The sequence below is a fragment of the Leptosomus discolor genome, chromosome 4, assembly GCF_034619465.1.
Source record: "Leptosomus discolor isolate bLepDis1 chromosome 4, bLepDis1.hap2, whole genome shotgun sequence".
NCBI lineage: Eukaryota > Metazoa > Chordata > Aves > Leptosomiformes > Leptosomidae > Leptosomus > Leptosomus discolor.
The window spans coordinates 80,968,945-80,994,796 of NC_141394.1; the positions used below are offsets into that span (position 1 = coordinate 80,968,945).

A 25,852-nucleotide genomic window follows, 5' to 3' on the forward strand; every position below is an offset into this window, starting at 1 on the left:
AATTTCCCACTAAAAGAGTAGGAAAAAAAAATAATTACTACAGCTGCAGAAAGCCTCCCATTGAAAAGACCAAGCTCCAAAGAAAAAAAAAACCCTACTTGAATTAAACAAGACTATAATTTCTTTCATATACCAGAACATCTCTCAAGGCTCTTTCCCAAATGCTATTAGAAGGGGGTTTTTTCCTCTTTTTTAAAATAAATTGCCTTGAAAAGCTGACTAGGTTAAAATTTACCAGCTTGAAAAACCCTGAAATGACTATATTGGAATGAAACAAAGCTATTTTGGTTTTAGTTCTGGCTTTGAGCCCAAGACTCAGCTGGAGAGGTCAAGGTTTTTCTTTTCATTATTTAAATGCAAACAACATAGGATGCTGAAAACAATAAAGGACATTGAACTCCACTGTTTAAATCCAAATAAAGAAGAATCTGCAGAGACATTCAAGTCGCTAAGCAACCTTTATTTAGCTCAAAACAGCAGAATGTTTGGTTTTGCAACACATGACAACCAACCTTCCTCCCTCAGTCGAAATGCTATTTTGAAATAAAACGAAGCTGACCTGTACTTCCCAGCCGACGCTGGCTAAGATTTGGGTTTAACTGCCCTGTTTTAAGCATTGGTTTTGTGCACATTGTGACTCGCAGAAGTGTACTGACTTCTGCAACCTTCATATTTTAATTGGGTTTCAGTATCACATAAATAGGACCGATATTGTCAAACGTAGCTGTCCTGTGTAATAAGTTCCTGAGTTTGTTTAGGTATCTGACCATCAAGAAACTGATCATGTTAGAATCCACAAGGTGGACGGTTTCAAGCATATTGGCGTTGTATATATAATAACTACAGCATTAAATCCCATGAAAATTCGGCTTATCCTTCCCAGAAGTGCCTTTGCACATTTTTTTTTAGATAGCCAAAGAAGAGACACGATATACTGAGATGGTCCCAAAAGGAATTACAAGCATTATGGCATCAGAGATCGAAATAACGTATCGAGGTACTAGTGACACTGCAATTTCACAGGGAATAATGAGTAATACCTGTTATCTGTTATATGGCTTGAGATCATTCCGTGACTGAAATAACTTCTGAACGGCTGTGAAGGATTAAAGAAAAAAAAATTAACAAGTAAATGAACAGAAAGTGTGACATATCCTCGCTGTCATTAACAATCCTGAATTACCCTTTTCAGAGAAAACTCCTGAACCCTCAAAACCTACTTCCAGCCTCCACGAACCAACCCAAACACCATTAAGTCCCATATATACTTAAAAAGCTGTGTTCACAAAAGGTTCTGCGCTGTTTTCACCCATGCTGTCCGCTACCACCAGTTATGTTTGAAATCTGACACGTGCAACCTCAGCTTGTTAGGGCGTGCACACGCCAGAGCTTCCACCAAAATGAACATCAATTGACCTACAAACAGGGATTTATTGTGCAGATGTAGATCAACTAAGGGAACAACAACTCGACTGGATTACACCAGCCATCACACCATGGACAGGCAGGTGGTGAACATAAAAAATACCAAAACCCACCAATTTCTACTTCTCAAAATGAAAGGTGAGATGGGGTAGGGAGAAAAACCAAACCAAACCCCAACGCTGAATACTGATGCCTTCTGCGTGGCTGACACTAGCACTTCCAAGCATTACTGAAGCAGACATACCTCCCCCGCCTGAGATTCCGATAGCTCCAGAATGAAGGGAATTTCAGTATCAAAATTCGCAAAAAAGCTGGTCCACTGGTGTTCAAAAATGATTAAATCCTAGAAGGAAAATGTTCGACGTTACTTAGTAAGGCAAATGTTATAGCAGGGGAAGGAAGTCAGAGATAGCACTGAAAGAACCCAAACTGCTTTAGAACAACATAGATTACATTTCCCTACGCGGTACAGAACACACCCTGCCCAAGAGAATACGGTAAATACTAGAACATAAACAGATTTTAAAAGATAAAAGACTTTCTGCTGCGTTTTAGAGGGTCTTTTTATAGATGGGGGGTTTTTTGTTTATTTGGGGTTGGGGGTTTGGGGGAGAGAAGAGGCAGGAGAAGCAAAAGGACCAGAGCCCTGCACTATCTGTTTTTAACCTAAGGAAGTACTCTGGTTTGAGATCACTCGTAACTCCGACCTCACTATTCCCCTGAGACTTCCAAAATGAACACTTGGACAGATTTAACTTTCAATTTTTAAATCTGCATACGTTCTGCAGCAATTTGTATCTGACATTAACTAAATTTCTGGTCAGAAAATGAGGAACAGGGTGGGGAATTTGGGCAAAATGAGGAACAGGGTGGGGAATTTGGGCAAAATGAGGAACAGGGTGGGGAATTTGGGCAAAATGAGGAACAGGGTGGGGAATTTGGGAAGCTCAGGATATGCAAGTGGCAGACAGTCACTTCTTTATCTGCATTCATAAAAAAAAATGTAAGTGGAAAAGGAAAATTAGTAACACCTCATTAAAGCAGAACAAAAAAAATGAAGATAACTACAGGTAAGTGCTGAATCCAAATTAATTAAAAAAAAAAAAATCAGAGTCAATAAAAAGAAAAGAGCACGTCATGCTGACAAAGCAGGAACCTTACAGAACCAGGCAAATTTTAAATGCTCTCAAGATTACTTTCAGTTACCTGTCACATGCTAACTTGGAAGATGAGAGACATCCTGACTTTAGAAAGTGTAGTTTTTCAGATATATACAACAGGCAAACCCAGATCTCCGATTTTAGCAGTGGTGTAAGTATTACACGGTATTTTACTTCAGCCACGTCGTTAACGCAGCAATAAATGAAATTTAGAGGGTGAATGTCGATGAAATCTTACAAGCCTTCCAAAATACTAATCAAGTCTATATTCAGAGGTTTAAAGTGAAGGTTCTCTTTTAGAGGGAGAAACTGTCGTCGCAGAATATTCCAGTCTCAAATAAGCTTTTCATGGAAGTTAAGAACTAAAAAGTGCTTTTGTCCATTTTTTGGAACATGCCAATATTGTACAGCACATTCTTTTAAATCCCAGAGTTCAAATCAGAACTTTTTGAAATCACAGCTGTGTTCACAAAAAAAGTATAAACATATATCAGTTTCAAACACTCCTTAAGATCACATAACTTCATCCTCATCGATAAAATTAGTCATTTTTAAAATCACCAATTTCTATGAAACCAGAGTTGTATGAAAAGCCCATTCATTTATTTTTTTCCCAGAAAAATCTGAAGTCAATTTAACAACAACTTTGAAGTTTAAAAGGCCAAAACAGGATAAATAGGTCTGCTCCAGGGTAGACTTATCAGGCACAAGAAAAGTCCCATTTATTTATCTCTCTTCCCCAGGAAGGGGCAAGTGAAGGATCAGAGAGCGACTATTTAGACTGGCAGCCTTGGAAACTGTATGACATTGTAATTTTCATTACAGCAGTTGATTAAACAACCAAATTGGTGTGAATGACCAGTATTTTTATTAATAAAGGATACTTACTGCTGAACTTGCTACACATTAAAAGCCTACTTTGCTGCCAAGCTAGAAACTGATAAAAAAAATTAACATTGATTTCTTCTCTAGATCAGAGAGACCAGACCACAGCATCGAAATGAGGAATCACTTCATACTGCATGTTTGTGCTTCACAAAGCATCAGGGCAGCCACTGTGTGTCACTGTTACCCGCCTAAAGCGGTTGCAAAGCAACCCTGAGAGAGTTTTCTCCTGGAGGAATGGCTGTGTGTTAAGGAGGTTTTTTTCCCCCCCCTTGTTGCAAAAGGAGGATTAACTCACACAAACATACCAACTTTCTGTACTTCGTGCACAGCCCTATGACCTGAAGAATAGTCACACCATTTAGAACAGCTTTTAGGAGAACTGCAGGCAAATTAAGAAAATCAAGGAATCCAAGACAAGGTATTCTCATGTTTTGTGGACTTCGTGGTAGATTTGAGGAAAGGAAAGAGACCCTGAGAATAACAGCGTGCAGAGCCAGTAGCTTAAGGCCGTAGGCACTACTAAAACCAAACAAAATCACAACAATTTTGCCCCGCAGCTACGCTGACAGACTAGGAGCGGATTCAGAACATTCCACCTGCATTACCTCAAAGATCAAGTCCTCCAGGGAAACAGGATCCATTTTGCTGTACGTCTTCCACAAATCAACACTGACATCCATCAACTGAAAGAGATTTTAAACGCACTTCTGTGAAAAACACCGTGAAGAACGCCACAGATTCAGGTGTAAGCCGCAGTGAAACAGGCTTGCAGCACACCGCCCAGTCTAACGGTCCTCCTTAACTCGGAATTCAGAAATATTTTTAACACTACTGGTTACAAAAGAATTGACCAGGTGCAAGCGTTCTGGATGCTTCAGAGACTCCTCTCCTCAAGGGAGGGTTTAAAATACGTGCAGTTTTGCTCGTACCTTTCAAACAAACCATTTCACAAAGTCTTTCAAACTGAGTGAATAGCCAAGAAGAGCATCATCTGGTGCAATCAAAAAAGGAAAGATCAGTTTTCTGAGGGAAGACAGACAAGAAACAGATGCCAAGGTTACTCATCCTACGCACCAGCCAATTCTGGCTGGAAGCGTAATGTAAATTTAGGCTGAGCTAGTTTAACTTAGCAATTAGCAACACCTTCTTCCAAGCAGTGAGATGACACATATGAGAAAACTACTCAAAAATATTGTATTTGAATAATTTCTGCATTTACAGGGTTCCCCACCATCCACTTAATTAAAAATGCACCACCGACTGGAATTTTCTTAAACCACTGCTTTACAGTTATTCCGGCTACTCGTATTGCTCGGCAGGGCAATAATGCTTCCCCAGACATCACTTCCATTCACCTATTGATACAGTAAGTTCTCTGGATTACAGCATCTTGAGCAACTCTGACTTTTGGAGTAAGAAAGTAACTGCCCTTAAAACACTGGAAAAAAAATTAGTAAGCTATCATCGTTAGCTTCTCTTCAAACCTAACAGCATAGAACGCCCAGCAGAGGGGAAGTCAGTTTAAAATGCATCGAGAACAGCCCCTGTTAATGACAGAAGAAGTATTTACAGATCATTTGCAGCGATCCCAAATGTACTTCCTCCCGTAGACTGGTTTTTCCTCCCCATCTGTGACACGTAGCAGCTGCCTAACAGACACCCATGCACAAACAGTTACGTGAAAGGTTAAGAACGCCACTTCCCACTCGAAATCCCCTTATGACTTCAAGGGGGAAGAAAGCAAGAACTCTGAAAAGCAGATACTGAAAATTTTCATTGCTCCTTTTTAAGTCTGCAGGAGTGGTGTAAAGACAGTAGCAAATCCCACAATGAAATAGGAGAGATTCTGTCTTCACCAAGTCACTACATCGTCTCAAAGCCTCTACGGATTCACAAACTGAACTGGCCAGGGTAACTGAAGATCCTGAATTCACAGTCCAATTCTCACTGACGGTTTCAGACATCAAGAAGGGCTATGGATACCTAGGCAGGCCTCCACAATCTAGTTGCACTTGGTATTTCATAGTTTTGACAGGTTCACACAACAAGATCATTACAGTACTAGCGATGGAATGACTTTTTAAAAGGCATGAAGAAAGGTATCAGTGGAAAGAGTACAGTGCCCAGAGAAAGGCACACTTCAACTCCCATAACAGACTTTTGAGCGAGCATGTACAGTACTACACATGACGAGACTTTAACAACGGTACCATTAATTCCTTAGGTTTTTTCCAGTTGTCAGAAGTCAGACAGAGAACATTCTGGCTGTAAAAACGGAGGAGTGACAAGAAAAATAGGACATCTGCACTTCTGTGGCAGAGGTCCAAGGAAATGAAACAAAAGAAGTTTCAAACAAGTACATAAACACAAAGCTGTCCTCTGGAGATGCTGTTAGAGTGCAATTAATAAATAGGCAAATGACACCAGTTGCTCAGAGTGGAACAGCAAACCATTATTAAAACTAGGAGCATCATCCAAAATCTTGACTGTTGCCCCATTCAGCAGGAATGATGACCACTGGTGAGAGAAGTAGATGCACCGCTTGTGTGAAAACCAGTGACCCAAGAAATACAGTCACTTCTTTTTTTCCTCAGTGCATCTCAAGGCACTTGTCACTACCCAGCTTCTCCTGCGCTGCTCTTGAGGTTCTATACCCATCTAGCAGAGTTAAAAAAAAAAGTGTTTTCTGTTATTGCTAAGGAGGCTCTAGAAGATAAGGAAAAAAGCTGTAAATCACAACAGGGGGGCAGGGGAGGGCAAAAATTCATGGTTTATCCAGGACAGAGTGCTGTGTAGCTCATAACAGTCTCTCAGCAAGACTGTAGTGTCTCCACCCCTGTACACTCAAAACTGAGCTTCTTAAGATCCTGAAAAACTTAATCCAACTTAGAAGCCGACTTGAGCAATGAGTCAGGACTAGATGATCTCAAAAGGTACTTTCCAACTGAAATCATTCCACGAATCAATTTCTGCTTCAGAATGGAAATGGAAGAAAATGAAAAACATAACTACTTACTTCGTATTTCATTGTAAAGAAGCCATCGCCCCCAATTCCTTCCAGTGCAAAAGCCTGCACTATTGGCCACTTCTCAACAATGAACATATCAAATATCTGTAAATGACCTGCAAAAGAAACGTTTCACTGAAACATTCTCTCACAAATACCGGCAGTTTAACTTTCTGTGAGACCTTAGAGTTGTTCTGAGATTCTACTAAAGGACCTCAATTATCCTGCCCTGGTACAACTTAAAATCTGCGAGTGGAAATTGGAGGTTTTTGGTCAAGTTGGTAGCTTTTAGGAACTCCTGTCTCTACATCCCAAGTTTTGTCCATTTTTTCCAGTTATCAGCCTAGTAAAGGACATTACGACTCCTTGCAAATTTCATTCCAAGACCATTAACAAAACTGTGCCCATTAAAAGTCAAGATATTAAACAGGGAGCTTTGCTTACTCCAATTTCTTCAAATATTTGGCGTTAAGTAAAATACTGTCAATATCATTCCCACGTTAATCAGAATTTTAAGTCAGGGAAGAGGAAAACTATTCAGCCTCATCAGCGAAGCTGTACACCATCTGAAGCGAAGTGTGCCTACCATCCTTAGGCTACACACCTCCTCTAGATACTTCCTAGCAAAGAAGATGACACAGAACTGGGAGGAGTGGCTGACACCCCAGCAGGCTGCGCTGCCATCCAGCGAGACCTGGACAGGCTGGAGAGCTGGGCGGGGAGACACTTGATGAGATACAAGAAGGGCAAGTGTCGAGTCTTGCATCTGGGAAAGAACAACCCCATGGACCAGTCTAGGCTGGGGACTGAGCTGTTGGAGAGCAGCGTAGGGGAAAGGGACCTGGGGGTCCTGGTGGGCAGCAGGATGACCATGAGCCAGCGATGTGCCCTCGTGGCCAAGAAGGCCAATGGCATCCTGGGGTGTGTTAGAAGGGGGTGGTCAGTAGGTCGAGAGAGGTTCTCCTGCCCCTCTGCTCTGCCCTGGTGAGACCCCATCTGGAACAGTGTGTCCAGTTCTGGGCCCCTCCGTTCCAGAAGGACGGGGAACTGCTGGAAAGAGTCCAGCGCAGAGCCACAGAGGTGATGAAGGGGGTGGAACATCTCCCTTGTGATGAAAGGCTGAGGGAGCTGGGTCTCTTGAGCTTGGAGAAGAGCAGACTGAGGGGTGACCTCATCACTGGTTATAAATACGTAAAGGGCGAGTGTCAGGAGGATGGAGCCGGGCTCTTCTTGGTGATGGCCAGTGACAGGACAAGGGGCAACGGGCACAAGCTGGAGCACAGGAGGTTCCACATGAACATAAGGAAAAACTTTTTCCCTGTGAGGGTGGCAGAGCCCTGGAACAGGCTGCCCTGAGAGGTGGTGGAGTCTCCTTCTCTGGAGACATTCAAAACCCGCCTGGGTGCGTTCCTGTGTGACCTGCTGTAGGTGGCCCTGCTCTGGCAGGGGGTTGGACTAGATGACCTTTCGAGGTCCCTTCCCACCCCTGACATTCTGTGCTTCTGTGAAGAACCACCATCCTTCCCCCACGCCCTGACCCATTAATGATTTTTCAGGCAGTCAGAGCTTATCACCCTTTCCTCAAGCAAAGCAATGAAGAATTAGAAATGAAAAAAACCCACAGAACCGAATCAGCTTGGTTTGAACTTCCATGGTTCAAAAATAGAAACCAAATTTTTTTTTGTTGCCTCTCACCTACTGGATCAACACCCCCACGCGTTCACGCTGCACAGCGAGGTACATGCACTGCACTTCTGCATTACTCACTGTTGGGGTAATGCAGAACTACACTTCACTGAACAACATCAGACTGGGCTGCAAGGCTGGCTACAGGTCCTAACAGGAAGCCGTGCAGCCCAGTTTTTTCAGTGCTAAAAAAAGGAAACTTGCGTAACGAAATGTTTATTCTTTCCTTAAATAATGAACTATTTATCTGGAGCTTCCATCTGAACAGAGGACTTCTGTAGCAGCAGAACACACTTCTCTGAATGCAAATTATTTCTTCAGCCTCGCGCTGAGAGCGTTCACTCTTCAGAGGAAGTCTAAGGGCTCACGTTTTTCAGAAAGAAATCCAACTCAAGGAAAAAAAGGCTAAAAGGAAACTATTGACATATTAATCCTTATTTCTTACCCAAGGCAAGGAAATCTGCATGACTCACATGCTGCAAAATACTTAAACTATAAGCATAAAACAAGCCAACCTACCTTGGCAGCTGTATGGAATACCAATGCGACTGCAATCTCGAACCATGTCTACAAAGCTGGAAATTTTGAATTCCTCTGCAGCTTCTTCATCTTCATACTGAAAGAAGTCAGGTAAAATAAAATTCCATCAGGCATGCCTAATCTGATTGTTAGCTCTGCACTAAAGAGAATACATATTCCACTGTTTTCATGCCACAGCAAACGTCATGTAAACCACTAAAACATTACCTACAGCTTCCAGAAGAACCTCTTTAGTCACTATATTTTGGAAACTTCATCACAGCAGTGATGTATTCAAGCCAATGGAAACTGTTCTTCAAAGAAATCAAACTTCAGAGCAAGGCTTTTATTAAGGCCATATGAAGGCACAATTACATACTTCAGCTTTCAGTGAAGTCTTTCAACAACATTACTAGATTCTGGACAGTTTTTAAACAATGAGAAGATATTTTGAGAACACCAACTGATGTGCCACAAAAAACTGGCCACTGAGGGGAAAAAAACCCAAAATATTACCAGTTTAACAACACTAAACCAGGGAAGGCCAGCTGACAAGATAGGCCTCAGGTCACAGAACAGGCAGTGAGAACCAGCTGCTGTCTGAGGGAGAGGTATACGCAGGAAGAGGAGGAGGAAAGAAGAGGAGGCACCACCGTGCAACACTATTTGCTGTTTCACACTAGCAGCAGACTGAAGTTGTCTGAGGACTTCAGCAGGTTGAAGAGCTGGAGTGAAGAACAAATATCATACTTCTGGCTCAGAAAAGCATAAACATCGGATTGATGAGACAAATCACGCAAAAATCATTTTTATAAACAGAACAAACCCCTAAAAACGCTCTCTGATTTTTATCTGAAAAGGTACGGTTTAGCAGCAAGTCTGAAACCAACAGGCCCAGCCTTGCTGGATTCTTCAAGAGTCACTTGATTTCTGGAGTAAGATCAGAAGGTAGCAGTATTTTGCCTTTTTTTATTATTATTATTTTTTTAATGTACACTGCTCTGAGTGTAGCATCAAGGTAAATTAAATTATTACGAACTTTTTGTATATAGCTCTTGTAAGCTTCAGGGCACACCCAAAATTTATTTTAAGAACAAGTTCTTTTAAGACAGGCCTGAATTTAAGATGCAGCCCAAGTTCCTCCATGATATGTTCCTTCTTCAATCCCAGGAAGCCAGATCAAAGTTTCAGTTCAAAGCCAAGCCCCAAACAACCGCCAGTTTCTCAAGACTTAAAATGCCACTAGAATAAGAACTTGGGTTTTGGCAGGGTGCTAAAGGCTTGCTCACTATCTGCTACTGCAGGTATAAATACAGCCCGTTCCATGAACGGCACAGTCATGACATCCAGAAAGCTCTCACAGCGTGCGTCAAATTTCAGTCCTTCCTCTTACTTGCCCGTTTTGGAGATGGGCATTCTTTAAAAATACGTTTTTTCTTCCAATAACTAGGATATCCACTTAAATGCCTACGGTCTAGTTAAAGGCAAGTAGGAAGGAAGACAGGAAGGAAGGGGAGGCTAGAGGTTTTGCCAGATTCATCAAGAGCTGCACAGAGCCAGGTACGGCATTGCTCGCTTCGTTTCTAAAACTCTTGAGCTTTTTTGGTACCATTTCTATAAAAGCAAGCAAAAGTTATTTCTATCGCTGGAAAAAAAAAACAAAATGCTTAAAAGACACTACAGGCAATCCTCCTGTAAACAGGACACACTTAAAGCCTGACATTTTTTGGTTTTCTTTCAGTAGTACATTAGGAAACGGGCAATTCTTATACATCAGAAATGTGACTGGCAGTGTATTGCTCAGCTCATTCACATGAAACAGCAGTGAAGTAAATTCTGTATTTTCAGCTTCAGAAACCAAACTTTTCCATTCATTTCCACCAAGAGCAAGGCACGTGCTTTACCTTCCTAGCTACGCCATTATTTCAAGCCAGCACTGTGTGATTAAGGTTACTACTTACCACAACAAATCACATAAAAGCTCATAAGCAGATGCAGCTTAAAATTCAATAGCTAAGAACCACAGTAGCGCTACCATAGCGTGTTAAGAACTACTCCATTCTGGATTCCCAAAGGCATGTGTTTTGCCACCGTCAGGAGTGCTTCAAGATTTGCCCTTTCAGCAGGGATTTTGGCAACAGAAAAACCTTACGGAGCCAGGCTTTCGCTTTTGCTCCGGCATGCTTTAACCTGTAGCTCAGCTGTTTACACCTGAACAAGAAGCAGTTACCCCTCTCTATGCAGCACTCACGGGACCGTGTCTAGAACACCGCGTCCAGTTTTGGGACCCACGTACAAGAAAGACATTGACAAACCGGAGCAAGTTCAGCAGAGGGCCACCATGATGACCAGCGGGCTGGAGCGCTTGTCCTACAAGGGGAGGCCCAGGCTTGTTCTCCAGCCTGGAGAAGGCAATGGCTGGACCTCCCAGCTGCCTTCCAACACCCACAAAAAGGGTTACTGAGATGGTGAAGCCAGGCTCTTCGCGGTGGTCTGTAGCTGCGGGACGCACGACAAAGGGCACGATTTAAAACAAGGGCGGTTCAGATTGAATTAAAGGAAACCCTTTTTCCACTGTGAGGACTGTCAGGTAATGGAGCAGATAGCCAAGAGGAGGCCTGCAGTCAACATCCTCCGACGCTTTCAACATCCAACTGCAAAAAAAACTTGAGTAACCTGATCTGATCTCATCACTAACGCTGCCTTAAGCAGGAGGTTGGACGAGATGACCTCCCGAGGTCCCTTCTAACCTGAATTATTGCCTAATTCTGTCACCTAAACTATCAAACAGCCACATAAAACCACAATCTAGCATAAGCCCCACTGTTTTCAAGCTGGAAACTGAAGGGAACAGAAGGTTTCTCTCCCTGACCTCCCCATTCCTTCTTCCACCAGCCTCACCCATTGACATTGCAGGCTCCTAACCCACTCCCTTCAGATTTCAGTATAATTCTGATTTAGAAAAGGAACTATACAGAACTGAACAGCAGGGGAAGCTTCCCGTGATGGCATTTAGGAAGAAGCATTTCCAGCCTCAACTGGAATAAAAAGGATCTTATTTTACACCTAGACAAACAGTATTTCCATTTTTTTTACTCCTCTTAACAGTACTTCGCTATGATAAACACAGCTTTTCTAAGAATACCTTGACTTTTGAATGCAAGGTGAAACGCACATCACTTGCATGGTCCAACGAAAGTGAGGTTAATAGCTCTTGAAAGGAAGAGTTGAAAGTTGAAATGAAAATACGTAATCGAGTTTCTTGATTTTAAATGGCTCACTAGGCCGATCGTTTCTAATATTGTAAAACTCTTGGCAAACACCACATTGAAACACTGCTTCGGTAGCAAGTAAGGCTGTCCTTGGAAATCTCAGTGGTGATTGTGGTACTTGATTCAGATCCTGCATTTCTCACAACTCACATGTTTTTTGTCGTTAGAAGATCATTGACTCATGTCAAAACAACAGTAATTAGTAGGAGAGGGGAGCAATTTGTCTTCATGTTCCAACAAACACAAAGTATTAAAAACATCTTCTTCTTGCACACATTAGCAAAATTATTAATACCCATAAATATACGCAGATCACTGCCCTGCTGAAAAGAAAAAGGACTTCTGGAAGGAAAGTTAACAAAAAGTTCCACTTTGATCATCAGTTCATTATCAGTTCTCATCTGCATTCATTTTCCACTTACCTCATTTTCAGTTAGACAGTGAAAATGCAAGTTCCTCCAGTATGCCACGTACGGCAAAAGATGATTATAATTCACAGGGTTACAGTACAGATGGACACTGTCAGGTTTTATTAATATGATTATATCTGCAACAAGCAGAACAAGTATTATTCCAGCATCAAGGCTCCATACATGTAAGAATTTTATGGGCACAAAAAACCACCCACAGAAACTGAACAGAAACCACTTTTCCTATAGTGTACCTCATTAAAAGAAAACTGTTTAACTATTTGAACACACAACCATTCCCCACTTCTTCAAAAAAAAAACCAGTTGGCAGGCATATACAGTTCCACACACAATAGCACTTCTTACTGTTCAGAACAATTGTGGGTTTATTCTGAAGTCTTGCACAGAACTTGCATCAGCTTGTCCTTTGAAAAGCCAAGCGTCAGTGACGAGTCCTTACCCAGCACTTACAAAACTGTAAACTACAGCTGCTCTTGCCTGATATTACATCACATGCTCCAACTAAAAACTAGCAGTCCAGCCTACGGGCCAGATATTCAAAGTTTCATGCAAATAAGGGAATAATCATTTAAGAACACGGTGACTGGGCATCTTTCAAACGTTACGAAAGTGAGTTAGTATGTTAAATTAAAAAAAGAGCTCAGAACTCCGGAGGTGTTACTCACCATCAAGAACTTCTTCAGGAAACCCAGTTCTTTCAAAGTCGTTGTTACTCTGGTTATACAAGCCAAAAAGCAGATAGTTTGCCAGTTCCCTGCAACCTTCATTGTATCGACTATCTATCCCTGCAAAAGCAAAACCATGCAAAGTGTTACGTGTCCTAACACTGTACACCTGAAAAGTTTGGTTTTTTCCCTAATAAAAAAAAAACACCTTTAAACCCGGAGTATTAACTCCCTCACATAGTTGGTGGGCCCTTATGCCCGCTGAACACATTGGGAAAACAGGATAGGGAAAAAGGAGGTTTTCCAAGTTCATTGCCACATGCTGACATTTCACTCTTGACCTAAATCCACAGGCATTGCTTAAAAAAAATATTAAATAAGTCTAGTTTTCTGCCGTGCTCTGCATCACCAAAAGTTCAATTTTATCTAGTAATTCAAACTTAAACATCTGTCTGTATGCTGCACGCATTCTAATTAATATGTTCTTGATTGAAGCTTCCTAACAAACTAATCCTGTGACCTAAATCTCCTGCTTTAGGATACATGATTAAACATTATCTTATCAGTATTATAGTGCAATCCCTGAGTCACCAGAAAGCCAGTGCAGACTGCTAACACATCATGAGAAGATGTTCTGACAAAACATACACCGTATGAACAGCTTCCAAGGAAAGCCTTTTCTGGTCCTTGGGAAAATAGAATTAAAACAATCAAAGATCTGGAGCACGGAGAGATAGAAGATAAATAAAAGAAGAAAGGAAATAGGCCATGAAATGAAATGTTTTAATCTCTTTTAAAGACAGTCACAGTCATAAATCCCAATTCCACCGTCATAAATCAAGTTTCCTCCACAAGCAGAGCTATGCATGAAAGCAGCCTCCTTGACATCCCCCCACGGCGGAGGTCACCAGTCTTGACGGACACAAAACTTCTCACAAACACTAACGGCTGGGTCTTCCTACCAAGTTATATTTGGATACAGTTGGGTGGTTGCCAGTGAGTCAAGATTTGTTACCCCTGCCCAAAGGAGAGATTAGGAGACTGATAATGCAGTAACACAGACTGGATGTCTGGGTTTCAGGATTTGCATCGGAAACCAAACGACTCAAGAGTTACCTGAACGTGCCAGAGATTGGAACAAACCCTAGGCTCTTCTAACTCTGTCCCTTGACTTCAAGGCATGTTTCAGTTTTAAAGTGCTAACTAGAGGCCACGTCTGCATCCAGCTGCGGAATCCCGCATCTTAATAAACCCCCTCGTTTGTGCAGTAATTGGCTTTGGATAGCTGATGTATTCCCCGAGATATCAGATACCTGGTGTAAGGCCACAGAAGAGACCAATTCAATCACTTCAATTTGCGCTGAAGCTACAAACCGCTGCAACGCTGCTCCCTGCTCACGGCTTCCCGATTACCAGCACCAACACCACGCTCCAGCATTGCCTTCCTTGAACCACGTGGGGAAAGAGGGAAGCTGCATCACACCTGCCCCAGCTTCCTCAGCCCTCAAACATCTTTCCTGCCACAACCCCTGAATCCTCCTTCCTCTGCTATCTAGCTTCTAGCACTCATCTCCCATTCCTACATAGAAATACATCCTTGCAGCATGCTTTTTTTTAAAAAAAGTCACAATTCTGAGTGTCAGGAGGCGTCCATTGACAAAAGGAGTATCAAAAGTATCACACCCAGTAATTTTTCCCCTTTGCTCCACCAATAATTTTCTGCATAACCAGACTGCCCTGGATCTGGGAACTCAGAGAGAGAGATGGTGCAAAAAAGGGAGGAGAGGAAGATCACACTGTCTCTTTTTATTCTATTTACATTTCCAGCCTTACCAACGTAATCTAGAATTCAGTGGGACTCAACACTAACATTGGTGCCAAACCCCCTGTCTCTAGGTGGGATTTTAGTTACAATCAACTGCGGAGACTCCCTTCTTCCAGGAAGCTGCTGTCCCATTGTTCTAGGGAACTCCATTTAAACCCAGTCTCCTTGAAACCAGCTATAGCAGTGCTGTAGAAAGCTAGCACACACAATGTCCTGAGGATAATCTGTTTTACTGACGAGTTGCCTAAGTGAGGCAACTTTTGAAGGCAATCAGATAAGCCTACAAAAGTAGGAGTTAGGATAGTCCCTTTCAGTGGCAGCAAGCTGTTAGATCAGTTGTTCTGCAGGGAGCATTACTCACATTTCACAAGCAAACATCACCTACCATATCAAAGGTTAATCTAACAAGGCACCCTCAGCCACAGGCCAAACAGCATGGATGAAAGCGGCCACGGTGTCTGCCCTTTTTCCTATCAATCAGGCTCATTGCTAGGGTTTCCAAAGCCTAAACAGCCAAGGTGGAATGCTCAGGGTTAGCCAACAGAATAGCACACAGTGAAGGAGAAAAAGGAACAGACTATTATAAAGTCTTGGAGATCAGAAGAATCTGTCCTCATATAAAAAAAAAAAGTTAAGATGTCGCCATCACTTGAAGAGTTTGAGGTTTTATCTGGGTGCACCAGCTCTTCTCCGGGCTTGAAGCAAAGCTATTCAAAGTTAAACACCAAACCCCTGCTTTTTCAGTTAATGACAGAAGGAGGGAAAGAGAAGACAAAAGGAAGATGTTAACAAGGGGGGCAGCTAATAAGCTTAACTCTTGTAATAGAGGTCATGGGTGAATTTATTGCTTGCAGAGCACTGACAGGCTAGAAGGGAAGACACTAGCTTACCATAAAACCATTAACTCTGAAGAATACTTGGGGTTTGTTGTTTGGGTTTGTTGTTGTTGGTTTGTTGTTTGTTTTTTGTTTGGTTTGGTTTTTGTTGGGGTTTTTTGGGGGGTTTTGTTTGGTTGGTTGGTTTTTTAAGTAGTTTGGTTTGGGGGGGGGGGGTTTAAGTACCCAGTACAGAGAGGAGCTTTCATACCGAGGCTTTAATACTATCCTACAGAAACATATGGAGTTAAATGAACAGATATAATTTGCAGAAAATAAACAGGAAATGAAACAATGGCAAAGATAAGATACCTCCAGAAAGCCTATCAGGAGTCCTCGCCAGAACAATGGGGAAGGCTATTAATTAGGAAACCCCCACGCCTGTCTCCAGCTGAGCTGGGAGTTTTAGTTCCCAACTCATCACAGGGATGTGGTCAGACAATGACTCAGTCTAACAGCTCCCTGCTGCCCAAAGAGCCATTCCTGCTCCTTCTCCTGCAGTCGCTGCTCATCTGACCTCTCAGGGAGCTGATTCAGTTTGCTAAATTGGCAGAAAACTAGTCAAACACGGGGAAAAAAAATAAAGAAATCTGTCTGCTCAGTAAGACAAAGCAAGCGCAAGATATCAGCCAGCCACCAGCACTGATGCAAAATGCATTCGGGGAGCAAAGAGAGGGAAGGGGAGAGCTGCAGCCTAGGGGCAGGCCAAGACGCCCCTTTTGCACAGCGACAAGTATTCAGCTCAGCCATCTCTCATATCTGCGATTTCATAGTTGCTAAGTTGACATAAACATAGCTTCCAGGTTAAAAAAAGTCCTGCTTTTTGGCCCAGCCATGCACTTCTGACAGCCCTTGAGTATCAAACCGAAGAATAGTTGTTCCATAACACATTAAAGAGCCTTGGGAGCTCTAGGGACAGCAGGGAGGTAGCGGGAAGGGGAGGCTGGACAGATCACCTTTAGACATCTGCCCCAAACCAACGTGCAGTCGTGGAACCAGCACCAGAAGCAGCACAAGAATGATTAAAAGTCTCTATTTGGAACAGGAATGGGATGAACAATCAGTGCAATGTACTAAATGCTGGTGAGGTTCCTCCCACATCCTAAGAGCGAGAGCTCTGTACAGGATGGATATATTGGAGAAAAAAAAAAAAGATACTAAAAAATAGGAATGAACAGACCCAAGATAAGATAAACTTAAAGATTTACTGGTATAGCCTCTAAAGTATTGCTGTCCTCTTCAGGGAGGGTAAAAAGTAAAGGTCTGTAAAAATCTAACTTAGCTAAGCTGAACTGTGAAACAGTTTGAAACAGTCAGAACAGCTACAGCTACAGTCAGATTTTAGACATACCCTACTGACATGAAATACATATCCTCAGAAATCAGATCAACTTAACCATGAGCTGAAAATTTCTGTTGAAAGGCAAGATGCAAGAAACACCACTGTAAGAAACACACAAACCCAGAGTGTAATTTAAGTAGTTTGATGTACTGTTTTCACAGCAGTTTAACAGCAACACACTCCAGCAGAGACGTCACAGCTTTTTAAAGACGTCTGACACGCCAACCTCCAAATTCCTTTTTCCTGTCAGTTGCGATGCCTTTCCTCCCCAGCAAAGAAATGCAGGACTGCTACCGTTCAACCATTCTAAAATAAGATGACAGGTTTCTTTTAAAAAATCAGCTGTAACTACATTGAAATAATTGTATCAATAATTGGTCAGTTCTCATCTCTTTGGAATCTCACAATGCTGTTTGTTATTTCAGTATAAATATTAATCTACTTAAAGAGACACTACAAAAGTTTATATTGTTTTATCTCACAGCCCAGTATGTAAAATTAAAGTTGGGGTGAGGGAAATGCATTAACTCTAGGTCGTTAAGGACAGCCAAGTGAAATATAACATGCACTGATTGTAAAAAAATCATAGTGACGAATGTCTGCTTTCCATACAACCCAACAGGACTCAAAATGTAAGACTACATAATTTTTGTCATCTGAAGCTTGTATTTGAAGCCAGATTTAATGCATTTATAACAGAGACACGCCTCTTTAATCAGAAGTTATGCAAGAAATTCTGCAGGCTACGTTCGACAGGTCAGATCCGACAATAGTCCCATTGTGGGTGCTGAAAGAGATTAGTGCAAAGCACAGGTCTAATAACAAAACTCACTTCCTACATTTCCATACCAGAACTGCTTATTTATGAAGAGGTATGGCCTTGTGCATGGACTTAAATACTCCACATGACACTGAGGATTACACAAAGCAATTCCTTTTCCCTGTAATGCCTTCCCTAAAGCCATACAGTGTTTTGAGTGAGCATTCTTTACTCCGGCTTCAGAGCGAGCAATAGTCAAGAAATACTACCGTGTCAATGGCAAGATGGCACAACTGGATGTATTTTATGAAATTAGACCAGCAAAGGCAAAACCCAAGTACTTTAACCCATATGATTAAGTTCCACTGAAAGGTTGACACGGTGACCTTACACACTTTCTAGCTGTAAAGTTACTCCTTAGCCAAAGATTTCTTAAACTCTTACCCTAGAGAATGTGGGACAGGGAGAGCCACGCTGTACAGTCAGCTCCGACCAAAAGAGAACCAGGTTATAGACATTTACAACTTTTTTGTGGTTCGGCAAACGAGCTTCTTCATGTTTTCTTACGACATCATTAAAAAACCCAAAATAAAACAGAAGCCCCAAGAACCCAGGCTGTGGCACCATTTCTTAACGCGAGCCTGCTCCTACACGCAGCTTCTTTAGGGCCACATTGGCTTTCTCCATCTTCAGCTGTACTACGTTATTTAAACAATCACTCCTGCGTCCTTTTCTCTAAGGAATTTCAATCATCATTCCCAAATTTTTCCCTTAATATCTTGATACTGATTATATAATAAGAAACAAGAGTCAATGTTACATACAGAAATGACGTTAAAGCGGTGCAAAAAACCTGTTACTTTCCCACAGCACACTTGCACGTGCAGCTTTATTTCATATCACCCTTTTCTCCCAACCTGAGAAAAAACAAAAGCACTGAAACCACGTGCTGTTTACGTGCCACCATTTAACTCATAACTGTTTCCCAGGTTTCTCATGGGACTCTTGAAATGCATTTCGAATTCCTTCTCCTGAGGCAAGGCCTCCCTCCCCCTAAATTCAGGTTTTATTAACTGTGTCAGTTTTCTGATTATTCCTCCCCCTCCCCACCATGTCTTACAAGCCAAGCCTGATCTCAACCACCATCCTCCATAGCTCTGCGTGTCACAGTCCCTAACCTTGGCGCTGCTCCTGGGCTCTTCTCCACTCCCTTCACCTCAGCACCTTCCAATCCCTTCCACTCCCCCACCTCCGTGGGGAAACCAGCTGCAACGCACGTGCCTTCAGCCTCCAGCTTTCATGACAAGCACCAGCTAGAAAGCAAGCACTGCCTAGAAAGCTGCATGCTTACTCCAAACAGATATGGATTAAATTCTCTCCATCTTTCCTTCCACTTGGACATTAAGAAGGATTCTCTCTTCCCTCCAGCCACTGAATTTTTATAAGGCTTGCAAGAATGTTGATATTGTGACTATTGCACCAAGTTTGCCTGAAATCAGGCTTAAGAATTATTTAGGGAGAAAAGAGTTCAACAATCAGAGAGCTGTCCATTCACTGAGGAACAGGGCTGGGGCTTGGGGCAGGAAGGAGATGATCTTCATCTTTCTGAAACTCATGGTACCTTTATCGGTACAATGAGAACAAAAGGAGGACAGGGGGTGTGTGAAGTAAAACCAACCTAAAATGCAGAGGATTCCGTCAGGTTGAGATTTGCTGCTCTGTGTCAGGATACTCTGAATGTTTCGAAGGCGGCTGCAGCTGCAAAAGAGAAAGAGAATTTGTCCTCAAGGTCAGTGTTTTGAAGTGCTCAAATTTGTCAGGCTAAAGAATTAGACATAGCTTTTTTTTTCCTTTTCTTTATTATATAAACTAGTTGGACACACTTCAACTTGGGTATCTTTTGTCTGAAATGCACTTAGACCTCACACCAAACCATCCTCAGATTATTTACTTCTGTCCACTAAAAGATGAAGTACACAGCCCTGAGAGAAAACTAGACCCCCTAACGATCCCTTCCAACCAAGTGCCCTGTTCGTCACTAACCTCTAGCAAAAAATTTCGGTTCAAATTTCCTCTCACCAAGCCAGCGACACTCCTTCCTCTACCACAGCAACAGAGAGCAAAGCAACGTGGGGCAGGTGATGCCCAAGCAGAAAGCTGACAAGGGAAGGGACCGCAGTAGCTCCTACACCCCAAGAGGAGTTTGCAAAAGATGAATTTGGGCACCTCCAGCACCATCAGCACCTCCAGCACCATCAGACCGCTTCCACCCTGTGTAACCACACCGTACGGACACAGCCCAGAGCCGAGAAGATCAAAGTGAAAAGCGTGACACTCGTGTAGGGGAGCAGGGGGACGGGCACAGCGAACTCTGCCTCCATTCACAAACCTGCGGCGTCTCGTCCATGTCCTTGGTTAACAAAGCACCAGTGTCATGCTATCTGCGGTGTCCCAGTGCTTACCAGTACCACGAAGACTCAAACGGGTCCCCCTGTCATTATTACAAGCACATACATAAGCGGCAATGCAGAACTGAGGGAGCTTCCAGACAGAAAAGAGAAAGTCATTTCAGTGCGTGCTCCAAGACCAGGGCATTTTCTCTTAGTATTGAAGCTTCAGGCGGTACAGTTCTTCCTTGCATCTCACACTAGTCTCTAGCATTTTATTTAGTCCATAATGGAAAAATACAGAGCCAAGGCTCTCACTTAATGTAACAACAGATGAACTTCAGAAGGGTGTCACTTTTTAAGAAAGATTTATTTTTTTTCTGCAAGACAACTTAAACTGAACTGACACTAGTGGGCTTCCAGTCAGAAAGTAAACCACAGCTCAGAACAACTCTAAATGAATAATACTTAATTCAATCACACAAGCAGGAACTCTTTCCTCTCTATACGCAAAGAAAGACCTAGATCATTTTCATAAGAGGCATGTTACCTCCCTCATGACTTCTGTATTAAAACCATGAAACTTCTCTAAAATGAGCAGTTCAGGAAAATCATAAGCCCAAAGTATAATCTTTGATAATCTATACTAAAAAGAAATGAAACAATACCAAGTCTCTCCAAGATTTTCATAACCATAATGAACTGTTTAGTATATAAAGTTTAATTTAGTTGGCCAATATGCAACTTTATGCCAGGCAAAAAATTCAGCTACCACAGCCAGGCAGAGAGGAACATAATCTGTGCTTCTAGGCAACATGTTGTGAGCTTGTTTTAGTACAGATAAAAGGCAAGAAATTTCACTGCTGCTGTCACTGAATGCGTTTTCTTGTTTATAGTCTTGTTGATATAACTATGAGCTGTTCAGCTCTAGGAAAACAAATGTCTCTTAGAGAAACACTTAAACAGAGCTACATTTATGATCACCTCAAACAAACAAGGAAGGTCAAGTATTCCTATTTTCATAGTTACTTAAGCCAAGTAAAAAGCAAATGGATCTTTTGAGTAATACTACAATCATCACGCTCTACTTTCTCTCAAAGACAGAATGAGCATGGAAGGTTCCCGTTATAGCTAACCTAAGTGCAATTTGAACGTCCACAGTAAGGACAGACAACAGCTGAAGATATTTCACAGGAAGGACAAAGCCAGTGCAAACCACTCTGGTTTTATTTTTTCCCATTTATAGGTGGCCTATTTGAGTTCCGAATCCCTCAATTATTCATTTTGCCTGAAACATCCCAATTCACATTATATGCTGTACTGTATCACAGTCCACTGCACGTATGAAGAGATATTTTGATCCAGTCTTAGATAAAGAAACAGAAATTAAAGCCCTTGATGACAGCAAGACGACACCTCATCAGGTACTTTCAGATGTTGCTGCCCACGCAGGTGATGCTACGAAGTCCGTGAAAGAAACATTGAACTTTATGCTGCACATTTCAGCAACTTCTGATTATTAGTTCTTTAAAACCTAACCTAAAATTGAATCTTACAGCTACCCAAGCTTAAGGTTTTGTACCTTATTCTGCCAAAGTCTTGTCCCATCATTAAACAGGACCCCAGACTAGCTAGGTGAGAGGTGATCCACTACAGCAAGCTACACAGCGCTCGTATTTTCATACTTCCCACGTCGTAAGACCAAGAGCTGGAAAGGCTGCTGGACTCCTCACTGTGGGTACAAACAACTCTGACTTATTCCATTTGTTAGTAGGCAAACGCGCCTGCGGTTGTTTAAGGACCAGCTGCAGGCAAATGGAATTGCTTCGGTAAAACACAAGCAAATGGAAGCAACGGGAGTAGCATTATGAGCCTGTGCAACGAGCCCAGAGCAGAGCAAAGCAAAACACACCGAGTTTTCGTCATCTTGAGCCCCGTGAAAGTGTTTTCTGATCTGTTCAAGCCAACTGCGGTGGGGGGAAAAATAGGAAGAGGAATCAGGGGAGGAAAGTACTCACGTTTGTTCTGGGTTGGGTATTTCTTTCCCTCCTTAAGTGTTGATTTGAGGTTAGGAATTTTACTCTCCTAGAATTACTTTCAGTAGCCTTCACAGAAATTACAACTTTGATGCACCCCTTAAAAATATATAAAGTTCCCCGCTTAAGTTGCTCGGAAAATTCTGCCAAGCCAAGTTGAATGTCAGTGCCACACTTCCTTCAGGAGACAGCCCTGACATAAAAGGAAAAAGCGTAGGGCAAATTACATCTTCATTATTTCGTAATGAGATGTACAACCATAAAGATGTTTATTTCAATCAACAGCCTTCAGCAGAAGATTTTTTCCCTCGCCTCATTTAAATAAGTGGTTTCTGTGAAAGAAATCTTTGAAAAAGCTTCTTCACAGAAATATTTTCAACGTCATTTCAAGTGCGTATAAATTGTTACATTCAATTGACATTAAAACCAAGAGACTTCTCTGTCTGAAGAAAGACGTTATTCAGAAATAGTGAAGAGAATAATTAGAATTCTTACTACATGCTTTTAAACAATACAGGCTAAACTGTGTGTAAAGGCAGAGGGGAAAAAAAAAAAAAAAAAAGGCATTTTCTTGCATTTCACATTGAACAGTCATCTGACAAAAACAAAGGAACTGTCCTGGGAACAAAACCCCATGACTTTTCCCGCCTCCAAAGCGGGCGCCCTAGCAAGCGTACTGACTTCTTACTCCTTTTCATTTTACCACAGCAACACAGTTTCAAGCAGAAACAACGAAGAATGACCACCTCACAACAGCACAACCCTCTGGGCTTCAGGACACCTTCCTGGAAGAGGTGGCTCTGAATCCACCCACACATATAACCACAACTGAATTTTACAGTAGCTTTGCTGCTGAAAAGTCAGCACTAGGGGTGTTCAAAAACACAACACGCAGCCCTTCTAAAGAAGCCCCAAACTCCTGGACTTCAGTCAGACTTGGACAAGATAGGAGCTGCAAGCTGCTTTTCCAACGAGACAACCACAGACAACCAGGCTGCTTCATCTGACTGCTGATGAAGGCAGGTCAGGAGGCAAAGCCACATTTTGGGGCGGCATCTGGCAATAAAGCGTGCTTGGGCCAATTAAGAAACGACGTTGAGGTACTTGATACTCCGCTAATCTTGGACTAGATCCAAAAAAGGGGAAGATAATTGACAACCATTAACTTCTAAGAAATGTGAACAGATGAGCACTAAGTCTTCATACTAATTATGCAAAGTACCTTGCTTTCCAACAGTCTAGCCTGTCACAACTTGGTAACAGACACGGCGCTGCAAGCCATGTATGTTGGCAAATAAAGAGAATATTAACAACTGTGCCTTTCTCCATCGGAAAGAACAAATAAGTGTGGTTTAAACAACGCCACACAGTATTCTAATTTTCATTTTATTTATGTTTCCACAACACGTTACTTTTTTCTGCATCCCTTGCTGCCAGCTGAATTTATCCCGCGTGCGAGCTCCCTTTGCTCGATGCCGTAATCCACGGCAGCGCTATTAGCATCGATCCCTGATTGATTCCCGGTCGATTCCCACAGGCTGGCTCCCCATACGGCTGGGATGGCCGCAGCTGGGGTTAACGTGCAATTGGGCTGACAAAGGATGTGATTTCACTGCATTTGAGTGTGTTTTGCTTCATCTTGGCAGATGTTATGCTCCTCCCCCACAAAGGCTAGGCAGCCTTCAAAACCCACACGTGGTAAAGCTTTGATAGAGAGCAGCGAACAAGGGGGGGGGGGGAAATTGGAGACGCCCCTGGCAAGCTTGTGCAAATTCTCACACGAAGGAGGTTCATCTTCAGGGAATGGGTCGAACAGATTCATGCTGTCTACCTAAGGTGGACACTGGTTTTGACATTAACTACTTGATTTAATAAATAAATAAACAAAATGGAAAGGTAAAACAGGGTTGGGTTTTTTTTTTTCCAAATCTCATTTCTCATTAACTTGCTGCTACTACCATCTGTTTCCACTCTCCCTCCAAAAAAAATCAAGCTTATCCTTCATGGGCCTTTTGTTGATCTCAATTTCTACCAGAAACGTTATTATTTTTTGCTTATATTAGACTACAGGATTTCCCACAGTCTGACATTATCACCATCTTAACATATTTGTGAAATCAGAAACCAGAAGTCAGACTCAGCTAAAGAATTTCACTCATTTCAAATGCAGATTATTTGAAATTTACCATCTACCTCGAACAATAACGTGCTTTCTCAGTTCTATTTTTTCTTAGCTCACCCAAATAAGTAACTCTGGTTTACCGCTTGGCACTCACAAAAGACAATGGCATTCATCCACCTTAAAACACATGACAATTTTCCAGCTGTTTTCAGAATTTGTCTACAATGAACATGGCAAATTTGAGGTGTAGGTGATCCAGCACCTTTAAAACCGCTTAGCATGTTTAGCAGCAGTAAGCAGCAAATATTAAACCCGGACATAAAAGAAGACATTTCAGCTCTGAGCATTTTACAGGACTGAATTCCTCGCCTCTTCCTTTAAATGGGCAGTAACGTTCAATTCTGTAATTCAGAGACCTCAAAGCACATAGGAACGAGCACGAATCTCTCCTTACTAAGCATCTGGGACTCCGTGGTGCTGTTTGCACATCACAAGCTTGCTCAGCATCTTTGGCACTTCAGCACACCCGAACAGCAGCACTATTTATTAAGAATTCACCTCAATATTCACACTGGTATTTTCCATAACCGTGCTGGACAGTGCAGCCCATCGGCACACTCATTTACTGTAAGCACCTCGCAGACTGGACCTCCACATCAGCCAACGGGCTGGAAACGAAGTGAGGTTCTTTCACGGGTGCCATCCAATGCCCATCGCCTCCACACACCCACGGGTGCCAGGCAGACCTGCAGCCTTAACACATTCTCTGTTTAACAGCCTCATTTACAAACACCAGTATTTCCACTTGCTCAAATTGCAGCATGTTATCGAGGATGCCAACTATTTCCCCAAAAAAACATTATCACCTGAGAAAATCACAACACTCGGAGAAGCAGGAATGACTAGCAGCTCGAGTGTAATTATTCTGCCACCAGTCAGTCTCTGGTCAGGCAGACAAGGCACGTGTCTGGCACTTCAGCAGGAATCAGAAGCGAAGCTACAGCGCCTTCAGCCTAAATTTACTTTCAGAGCCCACGACTGGACCACAACCACGTGGCCACAAAGCCCGACGGCAGGCGCTTCGCCATCAGTTCGAGCTGAACGATGGGGTAACTTGGGCTGAGGAAGCTCCAGAGGCAGCTAGGAAGCTCCACGCAACAGCTCTGCTCCTCTCCTTGGAAGCTCCTCCTTCCCAAGCACTTTTCCTACCCTTCCATTCACATCCTATAGTCCCACATCCCTCCGAACTTTGGCCGCAGCCTGGCGCTCAGCAGATCTAAAGCCATCTCGCTTCCCTAACGCCGTAGAAACCCATCCAGATTCAAGGAATGGGCTTGGTTTCTTTTTTATTTTCCTCCTCCTCAAGTTAAACTAGTGCTCTCTCATTAGCGCTCTCTCTGCATAGCTAAAATACAAAGCATTCCTTAACAAAAATTTAGGTGAAATGGTGCT

General features: G+C 42.4%; 1 protein-coding gene across 1 annotated transcript in view; it reads right to left on the reverse strand.

Annotated features, from left to right (window-relative positions):
- DNAAF9 (dynein axonemal assembly factor 9) overlaps positions 1 to 25,852 on the reverse strand; it is a 71,110-nt gene that overhangs the window by 42,164 nt on the left and 3,094 nt on the right. The window contains exons 2-9 of the mRNA XM_086464286.1: positions 19,534 to 19,613; positions 13,054 to 13,173; positions 12,380 to 12,504; positions 8,686 to 8,782; positions 6,490 to 6,596; positions 4,079 to 4,156; positions 1,670 to 1,768; positions 1,041 to 1,096 (exon numbers count right to left, since the gene is read on the reverse strand). Coding sequence (XP_086320412.1) covers positions 1,041 to 1,096; positions 1,670 to 1,768; positions 4,079 to 4,156; positions 6,490 to 6,596; positions 8,686 to 8,782; positions 12,380 to 12,504; positions 13,054 to 13,173; positions 19,534 to 19,613 — 762 coding nt within the window. The remainder of the gene's footprint in view (positions 1 to 1,040; positions 1,097 to 1,669; positions 1,769 to 4,078; positions 4,157 to 6,489; positions 6,597 to 8,685; positions 8,783 to 12,379; positions 12,505 to 13,053; positions 13,174 to 19,533; positions 19,614 to 25,852) is intronic.